Source organism: Strigops habroptila, chromosome 5 (genome assembly GCF_004027225.2).
Source record: "Strigops habroptila isolate Jane chromosome 5, bStrHab1.2.pri, whole genome shotgun sequence".
In the NCBI taxonomy this organism is placed as follows: domain Eukaryota; kingdom Metazoa; phylum Chordata; class Aves; order Psittaciformes; family Psittacidae; genus Strigops; species Strigops habroptila.
Window position 1 is genome coordinate 69,458,199 of NC_044281.2, and position 20,545 is coordinate 69,478,743.

The window sequence follows — 20,545 nt, forward strand, 5'->3', positions numbered from 1 at the left end:
TGTTTGCAAAGGCAAATAACAGAAAGTATGCTGAGAGTCACAACATGAAGCTAAAACTTAGAATTTATTACTCCTGTTCCAGCCTTGGTGACCTTTCAAAACCACTTCTGTACTAGTTCTAAAATAAACCCTGTATTTCACAGTCAAGCTGAGAGAGCAGGTTCATGTTTGGGCCATACCGTGAGGTCTATGGTGAGGTAGCTCTATAGAAGGGCAATGTGGCACTATTGCCCTTACTACTACTGTATGATTCACATGACACTTTCTTTTCAGTATTATTCTTAGGAACAATCCCTGGGAAGATTTTGGTTTCGCTAAAAAAAGGAAAAAGATAGATTATAGGCAGCTACAGACAAAAATAATCCCATTCCCATGTGGTTTGTGCTATTTAAAGGGACATAATACCTATTTCTGAAAAGACAAACAACTGACATCTGTCAGCACAAAGAAATTTGGAAAAATAGAGATTATATCATTTTCCAAAAGCTTGAGGTGTGCCTGAGATGACCCAGAGGATGGAGCTGAGGGTGGAAGCATGCCCTGTGTGACAGAGCCCAGCCATCTCTCTCGCAGAACATGAGCAGGGAGTAGTTTTTCTAACTAACTTTTAGAGGAGGATCTTGGTTTTGAGCCAGGAGGTTGAAGGGTGAACACAGCAGCACAGGACCAGGCACACAGGGAGAGTATTTTGTCCCACGTTCCCACATTTTTGTTCACTGTCCTGGCTATGGTCAGGTGGGAAAAAAGACAATGCCATGTAAACAGCATGAATTGCAATTTCATACAATGGGCTGAGTTCTCCTCTGTCAAGTATCTGGTGGTTGAACAGAGGCCACTGAGCTAACAACATCTGTGTCTTGCAACAAACAACAGTTGGAGGACCAAGGAACTAGCAAATGGTGGGAATTTGCCCCAGATAGCACCAGATAAAGCAGGAAAGTCTTATTCCTCCTGCATTCTCCATGGCCATTTGCTGTCTGCCAGGATCCAGAGATGCAAGGATGGGCTGAGATGAGTGCTGGAGCAGAAGGACGTGAGAAGACAGAGCAGGGACTGCAGGAGAAGCAGAAGGATGCAGCTGGGAGTACTGGGATTTCACAACACAGAAACCAGGACAGGATCCCTTTTTGTTCTGGCACATCCTGATTGTCATGCAACTGCTGTAAAGCATTAACCTTGTCCTGGGCTACAACCTAGCGGTAATTTAGACATGTCTGCGACATGGAAAATCCCAAGCCACAGACTCTAGAGTTAGTTTGGATGCGTTTATCCATGTGTTCTGCTCTGTGACCACCTCAAACTCCAGCAAAAATAGCCAGCCAGGAGAAGGACCACATTCAGGTTTTGCTGCTGCTGCCCACACAGTTACTGTCACTAACAACCGGTGGGGAATCAATGAGAGATGTCTCAGACACAGCATCTTCAGAGGTAGATGCTCGGCACTTCATCTACTGCCATCTCATTTATTCTGAAGACTTAAAACAAAAGATTTGGGGCAACTGCAGATAGGACAAGGCTGAATACAAAAGAGTAAGCTTGCTTTTGTTTGCCTATAATATTAATAGGCGCATTATATAATTTCCTTGGCTTACTGATGCAGTAACTCTGGTTACAAGACAGGATGGGATTTCCTTGAGGTCATTCCCCCAAACTGTGTGAGTTGTTATTTTCCTGGCTCACCCACAAACAGAGCGGTTTGCTCTTCTGAAACACTAATGTCCAACTGTTGAAAGGTTTTGCCAATCAAAACACTGTGGCCTTACCCCGTTTTAATAATCTAAGGCATCAATCTGCCCCTTAGTATTTGTTTGATGTGTTCTGCACCCTGCTGAAATATCCCCTCCAGACCTCCCTGAGCTCAGGCTCTGACTGAAGAGAGATGCCATGCATCAGGCCTGCAGCTTTCTCTCTGAAACATTTAGCAGGGGCTGGTGGTAAAATGTATTTATTTTCATGTATTGAGGAAAGACCATATATTCCAGCCTCTTTTTTTTTCCCATCATTCAGAGATGGGCCTGAGGCCAAAACGGTGCTGCTAAGCTTGTTTTCTATTTAAAACCTTCATTTTTATTAATAACCCTTTACAGCCTACACACCAGCACTGCAGGAGTTGCATTTCCGTGTTATGTCATCGTGAACCGTTACGTATTTAATTCCTGTACCCACAAACCCATATGGACATCATTAAACACGCACCGTACAGTATTAAAACTGTGTTCCACAAAGTGTGATTTAGAAAAAAAATAAGACCTATGAAGTGCTGATTTTTATTTTTTTTCCTAAGGTCATGGGAAAATGAAGAAGTAGGGGAGAGAGAAAAGGTTCAGCGGTGCTGCGGGTTAGCTCATACCTCTCTATGCCTGCAGACTGAAAACCCAGCCCGCCTTATCCACCAGAGAACATTCATTACCCAGTAACTTCAGGCCAGAGATGACGAATTTCTGTTTGGCAGACCACAAAGACAACTTCTACAAAGATTACAGGTTACAAACCAGCACAAGACCTTGATGATTTTATTTCTGCCAGATGAGGTTTCCATCACTTCTCCTGAAAGAAGTTGCCTTTAGTGGGGCAAAAGAGCAGGTTTCTCCATATTGCTGAGGGTTAGTTATCAAGGCCACTAACAGAGGTGAGGACAGACCCTTGTCCCGAGCATAACACGTGTGTGGCACAGGGCTTTCTCCCAGTTTCTGTTATGGCTCCAGACTGGCCTGTCCTGGCTGTAGTCTATGCTAGCAGCAAATCCAGTGACAGGGCAACTTCTGCAAGGCAGCAAGGGCACACGTAACCTCATCCTCAGGATCTTGCCTGTGTCCAGGACACTCTTATCATCTGTTATCTCTTATGTCGGACTGGGGATGCAAAGATATGGGAAAGAGAGAAAGTGATGAAAGAAATACATCAGAAAGTAAATAAACCCAGCATACAGGGTGCCAGTGGGACAAGTAGAAATGAGTGTAGCAATGCTAGGGGGAGCACTGGACAGAACAGGACAGAACATATTAAGAAGGAAAAAAACAATATCCAAGGGATGTAAGGGTAATAAAACCCCAGATACAGTTTAATGACACAAGAAAAGATGTCAATATGAGGCAGAGAAGCTGATGCAGCCAGGGATGGTAAGAAAGCAAAAAGAAAGTAAGAGATAAGAACAAAGAAAAAATTAAAAACGTCTGGTAAAACATTTATGTATGTATGTACATAAAAGCAGTAAGTCTATTTGCCTACAACAAACTCTAGGCAGCTTACAAAGGGCCTAGTCCTTTATTTAGGAGTGAGACCTGTCAAACCTTGTTTGATGGCTGAATTCCCTCTTATCGTGGAGCTGAAGAGAACAAATCACAGTGAGAATGGTATCTGACAGGATTTTACAGCAAGTACAGCCACAGAAAGGTATTCTGCATATCCTTGTGCTTATTGCTTTGTCTAAGAATGGCTGCATTCCCTTATGTAGACTGTCCTGGTGCTCCACCGATTTTACAGCTACACAATTAAAAGGTCCCCTCAAAGATGCAGATGAAGATACATATATAATTGCTTTCAAGCCCTTTTTTGTTTTCTTTATGAAATATTAGTAAAAATAAATTTATAAAAAGAGCATTCAAGGTACACATAAATCATTTGTTATATGTAGAACCTCTCTGGTGGTTTTGCTGTGTGAAGTCTGTGTTTAGGAGTCTCCAAGAACAGATGTTACCAATCCCTATCCCTTGAAAGCTGGTCACTTAATTCAAGTCAAGTTTGTTGTGTTGGCTCCAAAGCCTGTGCGCATGTACTCCACACGTTCATCTCCAGGCAAGAGAGAAGAGTTAATATGATTTACAGAGGGGGTTACTGATGAATGAACCTCCTTTATATCCCAGCCCTCTCAGAATTTTTCATTCCCATCAAACAAACATACCCATGAATACACACACAAATAATTCTGGGTGCACGTGTGCTCCCGTTGAATTCAATACAGTTATTCACTGTGTAGAAAACTACTCACGTGCATAAATGTTTGGAGGAGGAAGGCCACTCTCAGGATGAGGCTGACAGCAAGTTTAACGTTATCTAGCTGCATTACTCTGCAGGTGAAATGTTTTTGACCTATGTTTCTGTAGGGCTGTGTCCTACTTCATTCAAAATCAGGAATTTGCTTTGATCTTTTAAAAATAAAGCCCTAAAAGAAGCAGCAGACACAACTGGCAAAACTCCTTCAGGAAACTTTCAAAGGACTATTAGAACCCCAAGCTGTTAAATGGTCTATTTTTGGTCAGTGCTCTCTTAAACTCATACTTATTTATTGGTTTAAGAGAGCTGAGACTCTCACCTCTTCTACTTATACATTTCCCTGGCATGTAAGTATATGTGAACTGAACGTATCTGAAACGGAGATAAGATTGGAGATTTTCTGAGCACATATTAGGATAGACATAATCATGGCAGAAAGCAACATTTGTTTGAAAAACCAAAAATTCTCTGTTTGCTGATATTAATTCAATCTTCTCTCACAAACATTTTTTATCCTGCCAGAAATCAGGACTTATTGGGCAGTAAACCATGGCTCAGTAGTTTATAAGCCTGTCAACAAAAAATAAATATAAAAGACTTGTCATAAATCCACATGGACAAAATTTTCTGATTTCCGAGGATGATAAATGATTGAGGCAAGAAAAAAAAAATCCTTACAAGAAAGCAGAAAAAAAAGGCAGAAAAAAGGGCTGTATTTATATAATGCGCTGGAGACTGGGCTTCCACAAGAAGAGGGGGAAAGGGATCTTACGATGCTTATTTCATCCCTTGCCTAATAATCCAAAAGCACCTAACTTTAAAAGCACTGTGTTTTTTTCGTAGGCTGGAAGCATCACAAAGCATCCTTCATCAGCCTGGCCTTTTGGCAGTTCTCCTCCATATGCAAATGCTACATCTGGAAAAGGCAGGAATCCTCTCTCCTGCCTGAAAGCCTCCTTTTATCTCTGTCCTCTGCAGAACTCTTACTTCTTGCAACTACACACTCCAACATACTACTTTATTGAAGGGATTCAAGGCTTTCTCCTTATCTGCTGAGCTGCCTCTTAAAGTCCCAGCTCACCTTTGGAGCCCGCTTGCTAGCTAGCATGGGTCATCCTACCATACCTCAGCCAAGCATCCGTTAAACAACCCCCTCCCGAACACACAGATGAGCATGAAAACAATAACAATGAAGATTAACAGAAGCTTATTTGTCAGGCCTGGCAAGAAGAGAATCTCATTAGCTGGTATGGCCTGTGCAATTCAGCCGCCGGGGGTTCCTCCTCCCCTCAGGGGATGACACTGATGCATCATGAACATTAATAACATTGTTAGTGCGTGTCCAACAGAGCTTTGCTTTGTGCATTGAGACGATCCGGCAAACAATAAGATACTTTTCCACTGACCTCTTGCTGGAAGAGTTTAAAGCTGTTTGCAGGGATGTGAATAACTCTTGCAGCTTTCTCTAGTTGCCCCTGGCCCTTAGCTTCACTATAAAGATATGTATGGAGGTGAAGGAACGAATCCAGACTGAGCAAGATGCCTCAGCACCTAACCTACCAGATACAGGGACTGTAAAGGTTTTGTGCCAGTTGAAGAACCTTACTATTGGGACCACAGAAAGGAAAGTGTTCAGCTTTGTTACCCACATGCTACCCCAAATTTGGGAGCTGTGTTGCTAAAATGTCCCATCATGTATGAAGAAATGTAGAATATCAGCAATATATACTGGTCCCTACTACAGAGTAAAAGCTACCCTAGTTACTCAATCTGCACATGTTGTTTGCATTTGCCATTATTTTCAGGGGGTTGATGACAGCCTTACACCCCCTCTTTTGGTCCTAAGTACAGAATAGCTGAAATGATTCTCCCCACCTGGAGTGAAAATTCACTGCACCACTGCTGGTGGGACAGTGCTGTGGCTGGGCTTTAACACAGTGAAACCCTCCCCGCTCCTCTTTTATTTAGCAAATATTCATAATGCCCCAAACCCCTCAAAGTGCTGTGCTGGGCTTGATCTTTAATGTGTTCATGAGCCCTTTCTTTGTTCATGAGCCCTTTCTTTGCTTGCCAGATATTGGCAGGGAGAAAAGGGATTGGCCACGACTGATGCTCTCCCACAGCTGGAAGAGTGAGGCATTAGGCAGGACGAGACACACCGCAGCACTGTGAATGACAGATCAAGTCCCAGCCATGCAGCACCCAGGGACCCGAACAGCACAGCAGAAAGGGTCATCTGCAAAGCCATCTGCAGGATGTACATGTCTGTTCATTCTACATCCATCCTGCTGCTCAGTAGGGCTGATGAAAACTACCCAAATTCTGTGTTTTGAGACTATGTTTCAACAGGAACTGAGAGGTTCATTACTGGAAAAACATTTTCATGAAAAGAAAGCTCCTCTTTTAGCCAGATTTGGAGGATAATCAACAACTCCACAAGATATTGCATTTTGATGAAAATAAGATTAATTTAAACTTAACATCCTCAAGAACTCTACGGCTCCCCTAGCAAGAGAGGACAACGTTGGTGAGGTTCTCATCATCAGGAGATGAGACAGAGTAAAGGAATGAGACAGTAAAAGGACAGAGACCAGCAACCTATCCAACAGGGAGCAGCAAAGATGGCAACATTGCTAATTCACTAGTGAACCAAGACAGCTTCAAGTCTCTGATGAACGCTGTCTCTGGTATGAGTCATTCACACTTCATTCCCAGAATGCTTGGATGGGAAAGGAAAAGGTTTATCTGTGAGATATGGTGCCCCTGCCATCTTAACCTCACAGTTGTTGCAATGGGTCTCTTCTCATAAAACAAAATAGACATTTTTTGGCCCCCAACATTCAACATTTTCCTCTTCTTTTATATTTTCAAGCACTGGGTATCTCAGGTTACTAGTGATTTTTTGCGGTGGTTCCCAAATGAGCCTGAACTGCTCTGATTTTTCAAACCCACAAGACTGTAATTGAAAGCAAATGTAATCAGACATATACAATGTTCTGAGGCTCACCACAGTGCACTGCAGTCAGCATTACTGGAGTGGCTATTAAAACTCCTTGGAGCTGGGAAGCAAATACAGCTTGCAAGAATCCAGCAAATAACCAGCTTTTATTAGATTAGACTAAAGTATTGCAAAGCCACAGTCAATCCCCTATTCAGAATATCTGAGGTCTGTTTAAACGAACATCTTTCCTGAGCTTAGGCCAATTGTTTCAAGAGATGTGAATGGAAACAAGGAAAGAATTCTACTTCTAACACAACAAATTCTGCAATCCTTACATCAGCGTCAATCTCGAATAGTCCACTACTGTCAGTGGGGTTGTTCCAATCAAACTCTGGCATAACTGGAAAAAGAAAGTGGTCCAAAGACAAAGGGTATCTTTGAACCCAGATACACAGCTCTAGCTTGAGATAAGCAGTAGCAAATCCCTTCCATAAACCTCCCAAACAAAATGCAAGCATTAAAAGGTGGTGGTAGGGGGAAGGTTTAATTGAATTTCCACTGGCACTTGAGTCTGCACTTAAAAGCAGGTCTAGGGTTATCTGTGAAATTTCAATTAAATCAAAAGCTTTGATAACATGATAAGTCACTCCAGAGTTTGGAGTCAAAACATGTTGTTATTTGATCCTCTGCTTGGGTTTCTGGGAACAGCACGCATGAAAGACAGTCAGCTGCAGACCAGTCAAGAAGATGGAAAGGGTGGAAATGAATCCACCAATAGATTACTGCAGCTCCTACAGCCAGAGCCACTTGAGGTCTGGTATTCTTTATACATCCTAAATCCTAAAGAAGGCACCCCATTCCTCAAGAGGCAGAAGGACAGAGCAAAACAGATCACCTCGGGCGCATGCAGAACTCCAGGGGATGGTTGCCTATTGCCACAAATGGTTTTTTTCTCTTTCCAGGCTTCCTACAACCAAGATTTTCAACAGCAACAGCACTGAGAGCTGAATGCAAAACTCTGTGGACACAAAACACCGAGCCCTGTATATGTAATGGTTTTCCAGCACAAACCCTTTGATCACATGGGGTGAGCAGGTGAAGCCAGGTGCACCAAACAGTAACTGTCTAATGTGCTGTTGTGATACAGCCAAGCCAGAAAGGAAGCCCAGCTCTCATCCTGACCCAAAGCAGGAGGTGGTGGCTCTCCAGAGAGACCTGGCTTGCTTTACCTGTTGTTCAGCACTTCGGTTGCTAATGCTTCCTGCTCTCTCTTCAGTGGCAACTGCTGGATGCTAAGGGCAGTACCAGAGACTCTCAGAGTTCAAAGTCCTTTTTATGGAGGAACATCACCTCTACTTCCTGGTGTTTAGACAGAAATGCTCTACATTAAATAAATGTGAGATGTCAACTCCACCTGGCCTGTAGTCAACCGCATTAAAACACATTTTAAGCAATGCCTTCCCTTGTAACATCTAGTACAGCCTGATGTCTTACATTGCCCCCAACCAGTTCAGAATCACATATAGGGTTGCACTAGGAACGTGTACATGAGAAAAACACTCTTTCTATAACCAGCAAGGCTACTGATCCTCAACAGCATTAAAAATAATGGAACTCTCCAGATAAGGAATGTCAAAATTACACAGCAATGAACAATAGGAAGTGCAGAGCACTGAAAAGTCCCATCTGACCCGAGGCACCCCTGGGGCATAATTTATCACCCTGGCAGCAAACATCCCATTGAGTACATTTGTCCCTAGCACCCTTCTCTTTAGAGTGGAAAAAGCTCTTCATTAAACAATAGTGCAACCATATTATATATAGACATAGCACTGACAAGCTAGATTCTTCTCCACAATATAGTTATAGTTGTAACATCAGCTGGCTATTCTTGTTTTTCAGACATGACACACAGGAAAAGACTGGCTATATTCAATTCTGTCATGTTAATGAAAACTCCACCCCATCTCGTCCTGCCTGGCAGATCATGAGTCAACAGTGACAGATATCTCAGTGAGTGCAATTAACCTGCTAGCAGGGGCTCACCAGAACAAGAAATCCAGATAAGAAGAGGAAGTCCCCATCCCTCTTCCTCTCCTCAGTTCCAGGCTTATCCACAAAGCACAGCAGGACCGGATGCTTCTTTTCTGCATGGACCTAAAGATCTCTTCAGCGTTTATCAGCATGAGTGATACCACCCTATGGGCTGACCCTATTCTGGGGCAAGCATCACATCTTTAAACAGAGACTTTTGGAAGATCCTGTGGTGCTGAGCCAAACATACAGAGCTTGATAACCTCTGAATCCAGCTATTGGTTCTGCTCCAATCCTGCCTCATTAGCCCACATTTCCTCCATTGACAGATGAATAAATTTGTTCTTCTGGCTCCCTAACTGGTTTTGCATATAGAAGCATCAACAGAGCAAGCTTTCCTGACAGATTTTGGAAGTAATGTTTCTTCCAATGTTGGCTAAGGATTTTAAAACCAAATTATTTTTCTAACTGGTCATTTCTTGAATTATATTGTAGAAGAAACAGGGTTTCTTTACCAGAATCAAATCCTCTTTGCAAATCTCTGAAACCATATCTCTGCAATCATACTGCATACAGCCAGGAGATGTGAGAGGCCTTTCCAACATCACAAAATAAATCAATGAGACAGTAAGCAGCAGATTTTGCAATCCCCTGCACTAACCACTAAACTTCTCTTCTCCGGAAGGAAGCAATTTTATGAGTTAAGTTAAACATTAAGCAAACTATCACTTTCTGATCTACAAAATAGGCATTGGCAAATTATCAGCAGTGATTGTTCCTTTAGGATATGAACAAAAATTACTGGACAGGAAAAAGGCTCTCAAGCCAACACGACCTGGCATTTAGTTTTTCTAAAGGCAACCTCTCCACATTTCAAAACATCTCTTCACTCCCAACTCTTCTACAGAGAAAGAAAAAACAATGTCTTGAATTTGCGCTCATGAAGAGTAAACTTTGACTAGCACTGACACTACGGTTGTGTTTAGCCTTAACAAGGCAGTGTCCAGTGCCACTGCTGAAGCAGCCACGTGTCGGCAAGGCTCTGATCTCTCAGTCACATTCTGATGGATTTTGGATAAGTCTGGTTATTCTTAATCCATCTTGTGCCCATGACAGCACGCTGCTTTTAGACCCTGCAGCACGCTCATAACCAATCCAGGCAAAAGCTATTTCTGTGCACTTGGCTGCTGGTGCTGACTGTCAGTACATTAAAAATTATCTTTGTTTCTTTCAGCACTGTGTCCTTTCACAGTCAGACCTACAAAGCAAACCCAAATGTGACATTCAAGGCAAGGAATAAAAACTCTTGCAGTACAGTAACAACAGTAACGTATGCTGTTCCAACTGCCATTCTTCTACATCATTTTTGTGTGGTTGCTGAACCTACCTCATTTAATGTTCTTTCTGTTCCCCCTGGTTTATTGTTTGATATTTATCTACATAAAATTTCTTTTTTCATTTTCTGGATAAGTAGCTAAAAGATTCAAATCTTCTCTCAGGAAGGCTGAGTTATTTGCTGGTATCACTGATGCTGCAGCCAGCAGCAAATTTCAATATCCTCAATTTGATATTCCAGCCCAAGTCATTTATATGTTGCAAACAAAATGGAAAGTCCCATGTGAAAGTAAAGAAGACGACATGTAATGCATCTGTTATTTCCTTTTTTCCATTCCTAGAGCTCCTCCATCCCTGCATTGCCTTAGTTTATTTAAGAGATAACAATCTCCAAGTGAGACCTTCTCAAAGAAGGGTTTAATAGGCATTGATGAAAGGCAGCGTACACTGTTGGGGTATCTAGAGCCCCATCTAACAACAGCTGGGTCCCAGAGACTAAGCTCCTGCTCTCCAGGTCAGAGGGGCCACAACTACGAATCAGCCACACTTCTCTCTATTTCTGGGGCACAAGGCTGCCTGACCTCTCAGCCACAGATCTGTAACAGTCCCACACTATAAGCAGGATACTGTAAAGCACTTCCTGCTATTTAGAAGCCAAAACCTCATTTTAAGGTCAAATTTAGGTGCTGAGGCCAAATATTTCGAGTAAATACAGCCCTAAACCAAGCACATTTGAAAAACCAAACACAGGTGCTCTACTACACTCAGATGCTCAAAGAGCTGTGGTACCTAATTCCCACTGGAATCAGTGGGAGTTGGATGACTAATTAGGAGTAGCCAAGCAAGGCTTTTGGCAAACAGAGCCCTAACAGCTCATTGCATCCTTAGCTACCCAAATCTCAGTGAAGGTGATTAAATCATTCTTTGAAAACATTAATTTCTTCTTCCCTTCAGAACAGCGGATCTTAAGTGCCTTATCCTGCCACCATCTTATTCAGAGCTTTTCCTGCTCCGTGCTTTACAATTTACTTCCCAGCTGATAAATCACATAAAAATAAAACTTCCGTCTTTTCTTTGATTTTCTGTTTCTTAGGGAAATTAATTTCCTTTCTACATCTTTCAGGTAGAATGAATTTCCCTACCTAAATGTGTGCATTGAGAAGTCACAATAGTCACAGAATGGCTGCGCATGGAAGGGACCACCAGAGGTCATCTAGCCCAACCTCCTTGCTCAAGCCGGAGAATACTACTGGCAAGTGCAGACTGTAACACTGACTGTCATCAAATGGTGCTGACCACATTCCCCAATGATGTGCAAATTATCTGTACAGTTAAGTCCTGTAAGAAAGAGCAACGACAAAAAAAGAATGACAGCTTTCCTCATAGCTCATCTGCTCAGAGATTTACTGTGTGTTGGAAAATACAATTCTAAAGGGATGAAATAGAAGAGAAATATAAGGGGAGAAACAGAAGATACAATATTTGCATAACAAATCAGAATAAATATAATATTTTACAGACAAAAATTTTTCCTCCTCTACCAATAGGCAGTTGAATTGTTATTACAGGGTAGATAGGAATATATTTGAGAAACAGAAATAATCATATGTAAACACAGTCATGCTTATGGATAGAAAAAAGTGTACTAGGGAACTGTGCTTTAGCTCTGGTAGACTCCTAAACTAGAGCATGCGTCCTTAAGATGGCCACTGCATTACCCTGGCAACTTTTTTCCAGTTTCCTTATCAGAAATTAGTAGTATGTGAAGAATAAAGGGAGAATCCAGCTTCCATTCTACAGTGGCTGCCTGGCGTCTGAGTATCTGAGTATTACACCAGTATTTATGCAATAGAGATATGATCAGTAAAGCTCATGGCTACAGACCACAACAAAGCATTTCTGTTCTTCCGTATAGGCACCCTTAGCATTAAGAGTGTTTTCTGCATCATCCCTCATAATATTATGTCGTATACCTTATAAATTCCCTAGTTTTTCTAGATTTGCATATTCTTTGAACATCGCTTTATGATTGTTACAGGAAATATGCTCTTAGATATTGAGAACTGATTTAAATTCAGTTGTTAATATATAGTAAGTGGTGGTTTAAACAGAAATCTCTTTTGAGCCTGCATGCGTTTCTGCAGGGAGAGTACTGGAGAACTGAATCCTTGGCTTTTTATCTGCTTTTTAGACTGGATCCAGACCCAGAAAGAAAAAGCAAACTCCCACGAGTGGCCTGGCTGTGATATTTTGAACCTAACTGCAAAAAAGCCCTAAAAGCAGCAGACCATATGCAATGTCTACTTGATTAATCCCACTCTTTGGGAATTTATGTTATTTCTAGTAAAAAAGAATCATTAAAAAAATGGTTTTGTTTGTTGACTATGAGCCCTGGCCTGACCTCAGCCTTGAATTTAAATCCCCAGTAGAAGTCTGAAATTAATCCACCTCTGGCTTAGTTATCAGTAATTATAATTATTAACAGAAGTATCCAGTAAATGAATGGCTTTCAGTGACACAGTGTTTTAACTTAGAATAATGGATAACTGAAAGCGCACTTCCTTCTCACAGTATCTTTTCCCATAGCAATGCAGGATCTGGTCCTTACTTGGGCATGATAAATGACATAAGCCCAGCATTTGCTCAAACACTAAAATTCCACATATTGTAAAGCTAAGCAGTTGAAAACCGCTCCTCCTGTACCAGAGTTGATGGCTTGAAGGTTGATTTCTCTGCAGCTAATCAGCAGAGCGCAGCGAGAGCAGCAGAAGCACCTGCCCTGGGAACACTGGCACTGGAGCACCAAACCTTGCCTTGTCCATCAGCGCTCTGAACACATTGCAAAGGCCATGATTTCACCATGTGAAATGGTCCAAGAGAGATCCCAGACTATCCCATAGCGGGATTTCGTGCCCTGCTATGGTCTCTCCAATGCGGCATGAAGGAAACCTGCTGCTGGGAGCTATATGACCTGGAGCTAGCTCCACTAGCAGAAGCAGAGTCAGAGGAGACTGTCAGCTGGTTCAAACACTGTGATTTCTTGAGACATCTCTCCAGCTATCTGCCTGTAAGCTGCTGTACCCAGAAGAGGCTTAATGGAGCTGAAAGGAATACCTTCTGCCTATTGTCACAGGACTCGAAAGCCTGGACCATCACCAAAACAGGAAACAGAAAACCTAAGCTGCGAATCCAACCAAACAAATTGTCTGGATTATAACCGTGTTGGGAAAGCCCAGCTTTTATTACAGCTGGATTGCATGCTGCTCAGCACTGCAGGCAATAAGAACACAGCAGCAGTAGGAAATGACCCTGTAGGGAGCAGTCTGCAAGCCAAACACAGCATAACCTGAAGAGGACAGTACACATAAGCAGAGAGGAGGCAAGGGTAGAGCAGATGAAGAGTTATAAGGAAGAAGCTGGGAACACATCTGTAAAAGTGCCTAAGGGACTACAGGAAAATGTTGGCTTCTTTAGGACAATAGGACCAGAAGTGAAGGGCACAGCTTCGCACCTGAATTACTGCAAGTGCATCCTCGTGAGTCATAGCTCAGCCATTAAGGGCATGGATACCTCTCTGCTCATCTGATACAAGGTAAACCAGACTTCTTTGTGTCTCCTCCCTCAAAGTTTAAGCTTCCATGCTTTTCTGGGAGCACGTGTTCAGTCACTGCTCTGCAGACATGCAATAACTCAATGGACTCTCCGGGCTCAACAACCCAAATGCCCATGGGATTAGTTAATTAATGCTTCCTGAAAATCAGTTAATTAAACTCTAGGTCAGGCTTTGTCTTATGAGACTGAGCTGCTGCAGAAAAACAGAGCACGTGATCATGAAACTAAAGACCATCTCATTGTGCACAGAGAGAAGACATGAAGGAGCACAAGCAACTCCATTCTGCCATCCTTCTATGGCTGAGTCCCTCACTTTAACCCAACCAACTGAATGCCATGTCTATGCTGATACATCAATATATAAGCCACCTCTGCACTAAGGGCTAAAAGAAGCAGCTGAAGAAACAGATAAAATAATTAGGGTAGCCTAGATGTTGTTCCAGGCTATGCTGCTATCACTCCCAGTGAGATGGACCATGAGGTCCGGGAAAGACTGAATGCATAGGGCTTGGGCACCACTAGCTTCCTGTTTCTGTAGGGGCTTGGCAGAGTAGCAAAATGAGGGAATAAACTGGGGGTTTCTCTGAGTGATCATGCTCCTTCCTGCAATGACTGCTGAGGCTGAGAATCGCCCTGGAGGTGTCCTTCCCCCGGACCCTACACAGTGGTCCAGTGAGCCCCAGATCTCCCCCCTTCCCCCTCAGTTCACGGAAGAAAAACACTAAGATGTTTCTGTTGGCATTTGCATCACCTTTTTGTAGAGATTAATCTTCAGTTTCAACAATACATCTTTTGTGAAGCGGTCCCAGCAGAAACCTTAGACACCTTCTCTAAGATCTGTTTGCTTACAGAAGACGAGGTAGGATTTGTTTAAACCCAGCTAGATTAATGTCTTGCAGACATTAGTGAAGTGAGATTTAATCAGGTTATTGCTCTACATTTTCCAGGGAAATAAATCACACTTATTACTAGGCTGGAATAAGATGCAAGGCTTGGGCTGAGAACATTTAGTCTCTTTCGTTTTTTCTGGGGGGGGGCAGTAAATGGATAACTTGAAAGTTGCTGCAAGGCTGTTGAACAGGGAGCTCAGCAAAAGGCACACAAGGACTTGTAGGAGGGTAAAGAAAGCCATAATGGCTAGTGCCAGCCTAGGGATGTGCCTTGGTTCCCTGCCTTGCAGAGGTCCAGTCCTGACTCTGTTTTACTCAGCTGTAATGCCGTAGGGTCAATATCAGCACAGAAATCAAACAGGAGTCTTAAATAGCATTTAAAGCAGATTTGCAATGTCCAGTTCAGATCCTCCAGGCAAACTATCCCATAAGCCTGGGGACCTCATGCCTCTTCTGAGTGTCTGTTTCTGCCTGGCACAAGGGAATGTCCCCTTGCATTAGGGGGGTGTTGTGGGATCAAGCAACCTTTGCAGACCTTCTTACAGACCCTAACTGGAAACTGTGATGGTTAGCAGGTGCAGCCATATGCTGCTGCAATGGTTTTGAAGTTTGCAGCATGTGTTTAACAATGAAGATGAAACTGTATTTATTCATCCCAGACATTTTTCTAAAACAAGGCTGGCTACACAATAAAAAACAGCTTTTTTTCCCCGACCTTTGATTCAAAAACTGCTTTTCTCATTCAAAAAAAAAAACAAACAAACAAAAAAACACCCCACCAAACCCAAAAGACTTCACTCTCAGCTATACTAGCAGCGTTTTCTTTAGTACAAATGCTAATACATCCCCTTGTATCGTGTATGTGCAAGAGACAAAGTTTGGGAAGCCAAACTGCAAAGGTCCTCTCCTCCCCACCAGCACAGGAACAGACAGCTGAAGCCAATACAGATCTTTCCGCTAACTACAGGTTTGCGTGCACTGAAGTGCCCAAACCCCAAAAGGTTTACATCCATTTCCCTTTACCCAGTGGGCTGTGCCAACACTGGAGAAAGCAAATTACAGTAACACAGCCTGCAATCAAGTTTCAAATTGTGCAACAAAGCAGCAGAAAACACAATGGGACCAAGTCAAAATCTTACTGCAGAGCACAATAAAATATATCCTGTTTGCTATGAAGGAGAAAAGGAAACATCAGGCAAGGCAACGCAGTTGCTTGTAAATACCCTCCTGCCAAAGCCTTCCCTGGATAAATTAGTCCTCTGAACCCTGACTGCATCAGCATGAATCAGTCTGTCTGCTCCAAGGTAAAGGCTACGATTCTGTTTCGTGTTCAATGGGAACTCTTTTCCCAGCCTTTTCTTGGCTTCCTGCTGAGGAAGAATAGACTCTCCAGAGACAATTTTGGATCTGGACCACAATCTTGCTCCCTTCAGATAACTAAGTATCTCTGGGCAGGAGTACATTTAAAGAAGCAGCTGGTAATTATGAGCCAAGTGCTTACTGGCAGGATTTCCCCCTGCTGCTGAGCCAATGCTTTTGAGAACTAAATGACTCTTTGGTGATAATTATCAGGTAAAATCCACAAGCCAGGGGAGGTTCCCCCATTAGAACCATCAGCAAGAAACAATGCAAAGGTGGGTGGAGGATGGCTGAAAATCATATCTGAGGGTTGCTTGACTCCCCTGTCCTCCACACACCCAACACAGTTGTAGGTAATTGCTGGGCATTTTCTAGGTAGTGCTTGAAAGCTACAAAATCTGTTCCCACACCTACAGCAACAATAAAAACAAGTGACCTTTTCTTTTCAGCTTGTCAAAATGAACTGAACAGCACTGGAAATCCATCACAGTACTTACTCTTTTGGAGGGTTAAGGTCTTCTGGGCGAGCCTCGAAGAACCTGAAGACTTCATCGCACTGTGAAATGTGAGGAGGAAGACGGACCAGTGCCTGCAAAATGTAACAAGGAGGGAGAAGCGCTTAGAACCATCAAGTTCAAGACACGGCCTCAAACATCTAAACTACCAAGCAAGAGGAGGCAAAACAGTCCTCCTGACAGGGGCAAAGGAATACAAAAGGAAGACATCACATCTGGTTACTTACTTGAGAAGAAAGGAAATAGCATGTCTCAGGTGCAAATGTCGAGTTGGATGAAATGAATTGAGACAAGGATTGGTTCTTAGAGTCAGCCAGTGTAATTTTTTTGGCTTGTGTACAAGAGTAGAATTTGGTCTACATGTGCAAAACTGTAACACTGAGTAGATAAGTGCTCTGTGGCTGGGACAGTCTTTGTGACATGTATTTGCACAGCACCTCAAACTATGTGGTTAGGGCTTACAAGCTGTATGTCAATGCACACAAATTCAAGCAATGAAAACCCACAGACTCAACACCCACTAATACAATAGATTAATGTGCTCCATAAAGCTTTCCGTTAAGCACTGTCAACAGAAAAAGCGGAGTTTGCTAAAAAAAACCCCCAAACAATCCCAAACCAAAAAACAATTTGCTCTAAAGGTAACAGGAAAGGAAGTCTGATTAAATGTCTGAAAGAAAAGAAACACAAACACCACCAAAATCACGGAAAGGCTACTTCTGTCTTCTGTCTGAATACAATTTCACAGCACATCTTGGCTAACAACGTCCATGCACTCTGTAAGGCACAGGTACGCAGCACTCGTCGCATTCAGCAATAAGTACAATTTGGGAAGCAACTACATTAAGTTGAAGCATGCCGGAAAGCTAGACTTCAAAACAGTGAGATAAGCATTCAAGGCAGAAATGTGCTATGAATTTGCTGTTCAGAATCTAGAGTTGGTGCTAACAGAAGCCAGAGCTGTCCCCAGTCCACAGAGATGGGACACAGGCTCTAAGTGACATAACTCTGAGACTGCCTCCAGAAATGACCAGTAGGAGAGGAAAAGAGGCTGGAGTTCACCTTCTCTTGTGCTATGCTACATGGAAAATAGGCCACAGGTTAAATATAGACCAAGCTTCTTAGAGGTGCTGTAAACCTGTTTGACAAAATGAGATTGTCTGGCTCTTCTGGTAATTGAAAGATGGATGAAAAACTGCATCAGAGCTAAATGAACATACATTAGGGTGAACTGGTTATACTAACCCAGGAGACATCTGTCAGACACACTGGAAAGTCCAGCCAAAGCATGAAGGCAGGACAGGGCAGTTGGTTACCCTCACGGCTGTTTTTAACCAGGCTTTAGAAGTGGCCAGATTTGTTTCCTAGACCATTCCTGCTTGGGGATGTGAAGGAAAAGAGCTAAAAAATTAAGAATTCCTCCTCTGAAACTGCAGGTGTCCAGTACTACACGATGGGGTCTTGTTTTGAGGTGGCCTGAAAATCAAAGCCAAGTGCTTCCATATCTATAGCTCTCTTTCCGTGTTGGAGGGATGTTATAAAAACATGAGGATAATCCATTTGATATCAGCAGGTGTGTGAAGAATGAGGCCCTGGCCTCTTGTCACGTGGAAATGCACTATAGAGCAGAAAAGATACCTTGCAATAAGGAAGCAGCATCAGATGCCGAAGCCAGGCAACAACTCAGCGTGACCAAGTGCTGGGGCATTGTGTACAGAGCACTACTACTTACTGCACTAACACAGGATGAAACATAAGAGCTGGAAAACTCAAGTGCTCTAATTTGAATGAAGGATGCCCTGGTTGCCACTGGTACCTATTCAATCTTACCTGAAAGCATAACAAAGGCGTGAGCTCTTTGTCCCTGTTCCTAGTGCATAAATGTAGCTGGCAAATCAGGACTAACACTGGGAAGTCAAGAGCCGCCCAGGAATAGCAACAATCACAACATGCTGAAAGAGAAATGCATCGCCAGCACAGGAAAACAAGGACACAGGCAACATTAAAGCATGTTTTATTCATCTGTGTCTCAAGCAGGAGACAGACATAGAGAAGCAATGCTGTCTAACCAACAGTGGATGAGGCTGAGATTTAGTGATGGCTCTATTACTAACACCCTTCTCGGTTTGGGCAGGTTACTTAACCCCTTTCCATCAAATTCAGCAGGGATATATCTTCAGTTACCCATTTACAATGCTGAGCAATAACACTTACCTAATCTGCAGAAAGGTTATGAGGCTCAGATATTTAATATCTACAGTGTGTTTTGAAATCTCAAAGGGCTTGAACTTGTGCAGTCAATGGGGCAAGAGCAAGCACTGCAAATGATACGTATCATTACTAGAAAAACACAAATACCCAAGTTATACCTATCACAGGGGGTCCTGGACATCAGATGCCTTCTCAAAGAGTTTTCCCCACAGGTCAGAGGTATTCACCCTTCCCAAAAACCAGGCTACAGATGTCAATACTGAGCTGGAGTATAGAATGGGTTTTCAGTGATGGAGGAACACAAACCGTACCATGCTGCCCTGCAGATTTGTGTTTCTAAATCCAGGGAAGCTTTAGGAAATCCAACCCCCCTGAATCATTGGTCTGCTGCCTGGAAATCTCCAGGAGCACTGTGGTCCTGCTGGGCCAAAGGGGGATAACTGAAAAGCACCTCAGTGACTCCAGGCTTTTGCAGGCAGGGGATAAAAATCAGCCAAAGTCATTTCCACACCCAACTATCCACCTTCCCACCCTGGGGCAGGGCTGGCTCTCCAGCTTCTGAATCACCTCCCAAAGTGCTGCAATCTTCAGCCCTGTGCACAGAAGCGGAATGAAATACACCAGGTAGTAACTTGCCATTGCATGTTTTTTAGGGAGCTCAGATGTAAAGTCTTTAACTCGTTTTTGTTAAAGAACAAAACCCTAAAAAGGGGTAAGAAACACTAAGAAAAAGGATAAGAAAGTGCAAACAAGGGTGTAAAACCAGGCAGAGTCAGTCTATTGATTTTGGACATTGGCAGGGAGCAGCAACGCTGTTTTGAGAAACAAACGTCTCTTCAGCAAACACACAACATCCACCCAGGAGCAAGCCAAGTCCAAGGCGATTCCAGCGAGCAAACAAAAAGTGCATTGAGGAGAGAAGGGACACTGCTGACACTCTGCAAGGGGAAAATGCACACTTCTGGCATTTCCAGTAAGATGGTTCCAGGGCAGAGCTGCATCAGCCTGAAGGAAAGACTGCAGGGTCAAGGAAAGAAGGGTGAAGAAAAAGAGGGAAACAGAAGGTAAAAGGCTGTAAAGGACAGGGAAATTACATTCTTCCTGGGTTGTGGAAACCAGAGGTAAATGCACACAGCTACAAACAGCAAGCATGCTGAGACAGCAAGGAATTTGCACAGGAAAGGTGAGAGATAAAAAGTGCCAGCAAGCAGAATTCAGCCTTGCACAACCATCAAGTACTATCAGTGAGAGCGTGTTTCCTCACTCGGCATGCAAAGGCGGACGTGCGCTGCTCAGACCTCACGCGCTCCCTAGGAGATAGGCTTTTATGTGTTATTTCAGCCTGCAATGATGTCTGTCTCTCTATATTACAGGTTTCAGACAGTCTTGCAGAGTGGATGATTCAAAAGGCTATTGAAAAGCTTTAACATCAGGCAGGGCATGAGCAGGCAGCCCTTGGTGCTGGGCATGGCAAGCTACTTGCACAGCGCCAGCTCATCCTCAGGCAGGCTGCTGCATGCCACACACACCTCTTGAAGCAAACAGAGCACCCATTGCTTTCGGTTACGTGAACTGGAAACAGCTCGAAGGCTTCATGGAATACATGAATATGGGTGTAAAATCACGCGGGCACTTGTAACGATGCACTGAGTTCT

The 20,545-nt window shown here is 43.1% G+C and overlaps 1 protein-coding gene across 3 annotated transcripts in view; it reads right to left on the reverse strand.

The window, feature by feature from the left end:
• The window catches only part of SH3PXD2A (SH3 and PX domains 2A), a 265,696-nt gene that overhangs the window by 132,160 nt on the left and 112,991 nt on the right, over positions 1-20,545 (reverse strand). For all 3 annotated transcript variants that reach the window (XM_030487968.1, XM_030487967.1, XM_030487966.1), the window contains exon 5: positions 16,662-16,753. In XM_030487968.1, the coding sequence (XP_030343828.1) occupies positions 16,662-16,753 (92 nt within the window). The remainder of the gene's footprint in view (positions 1-16,661; positions 16,754-20,545) is intronic.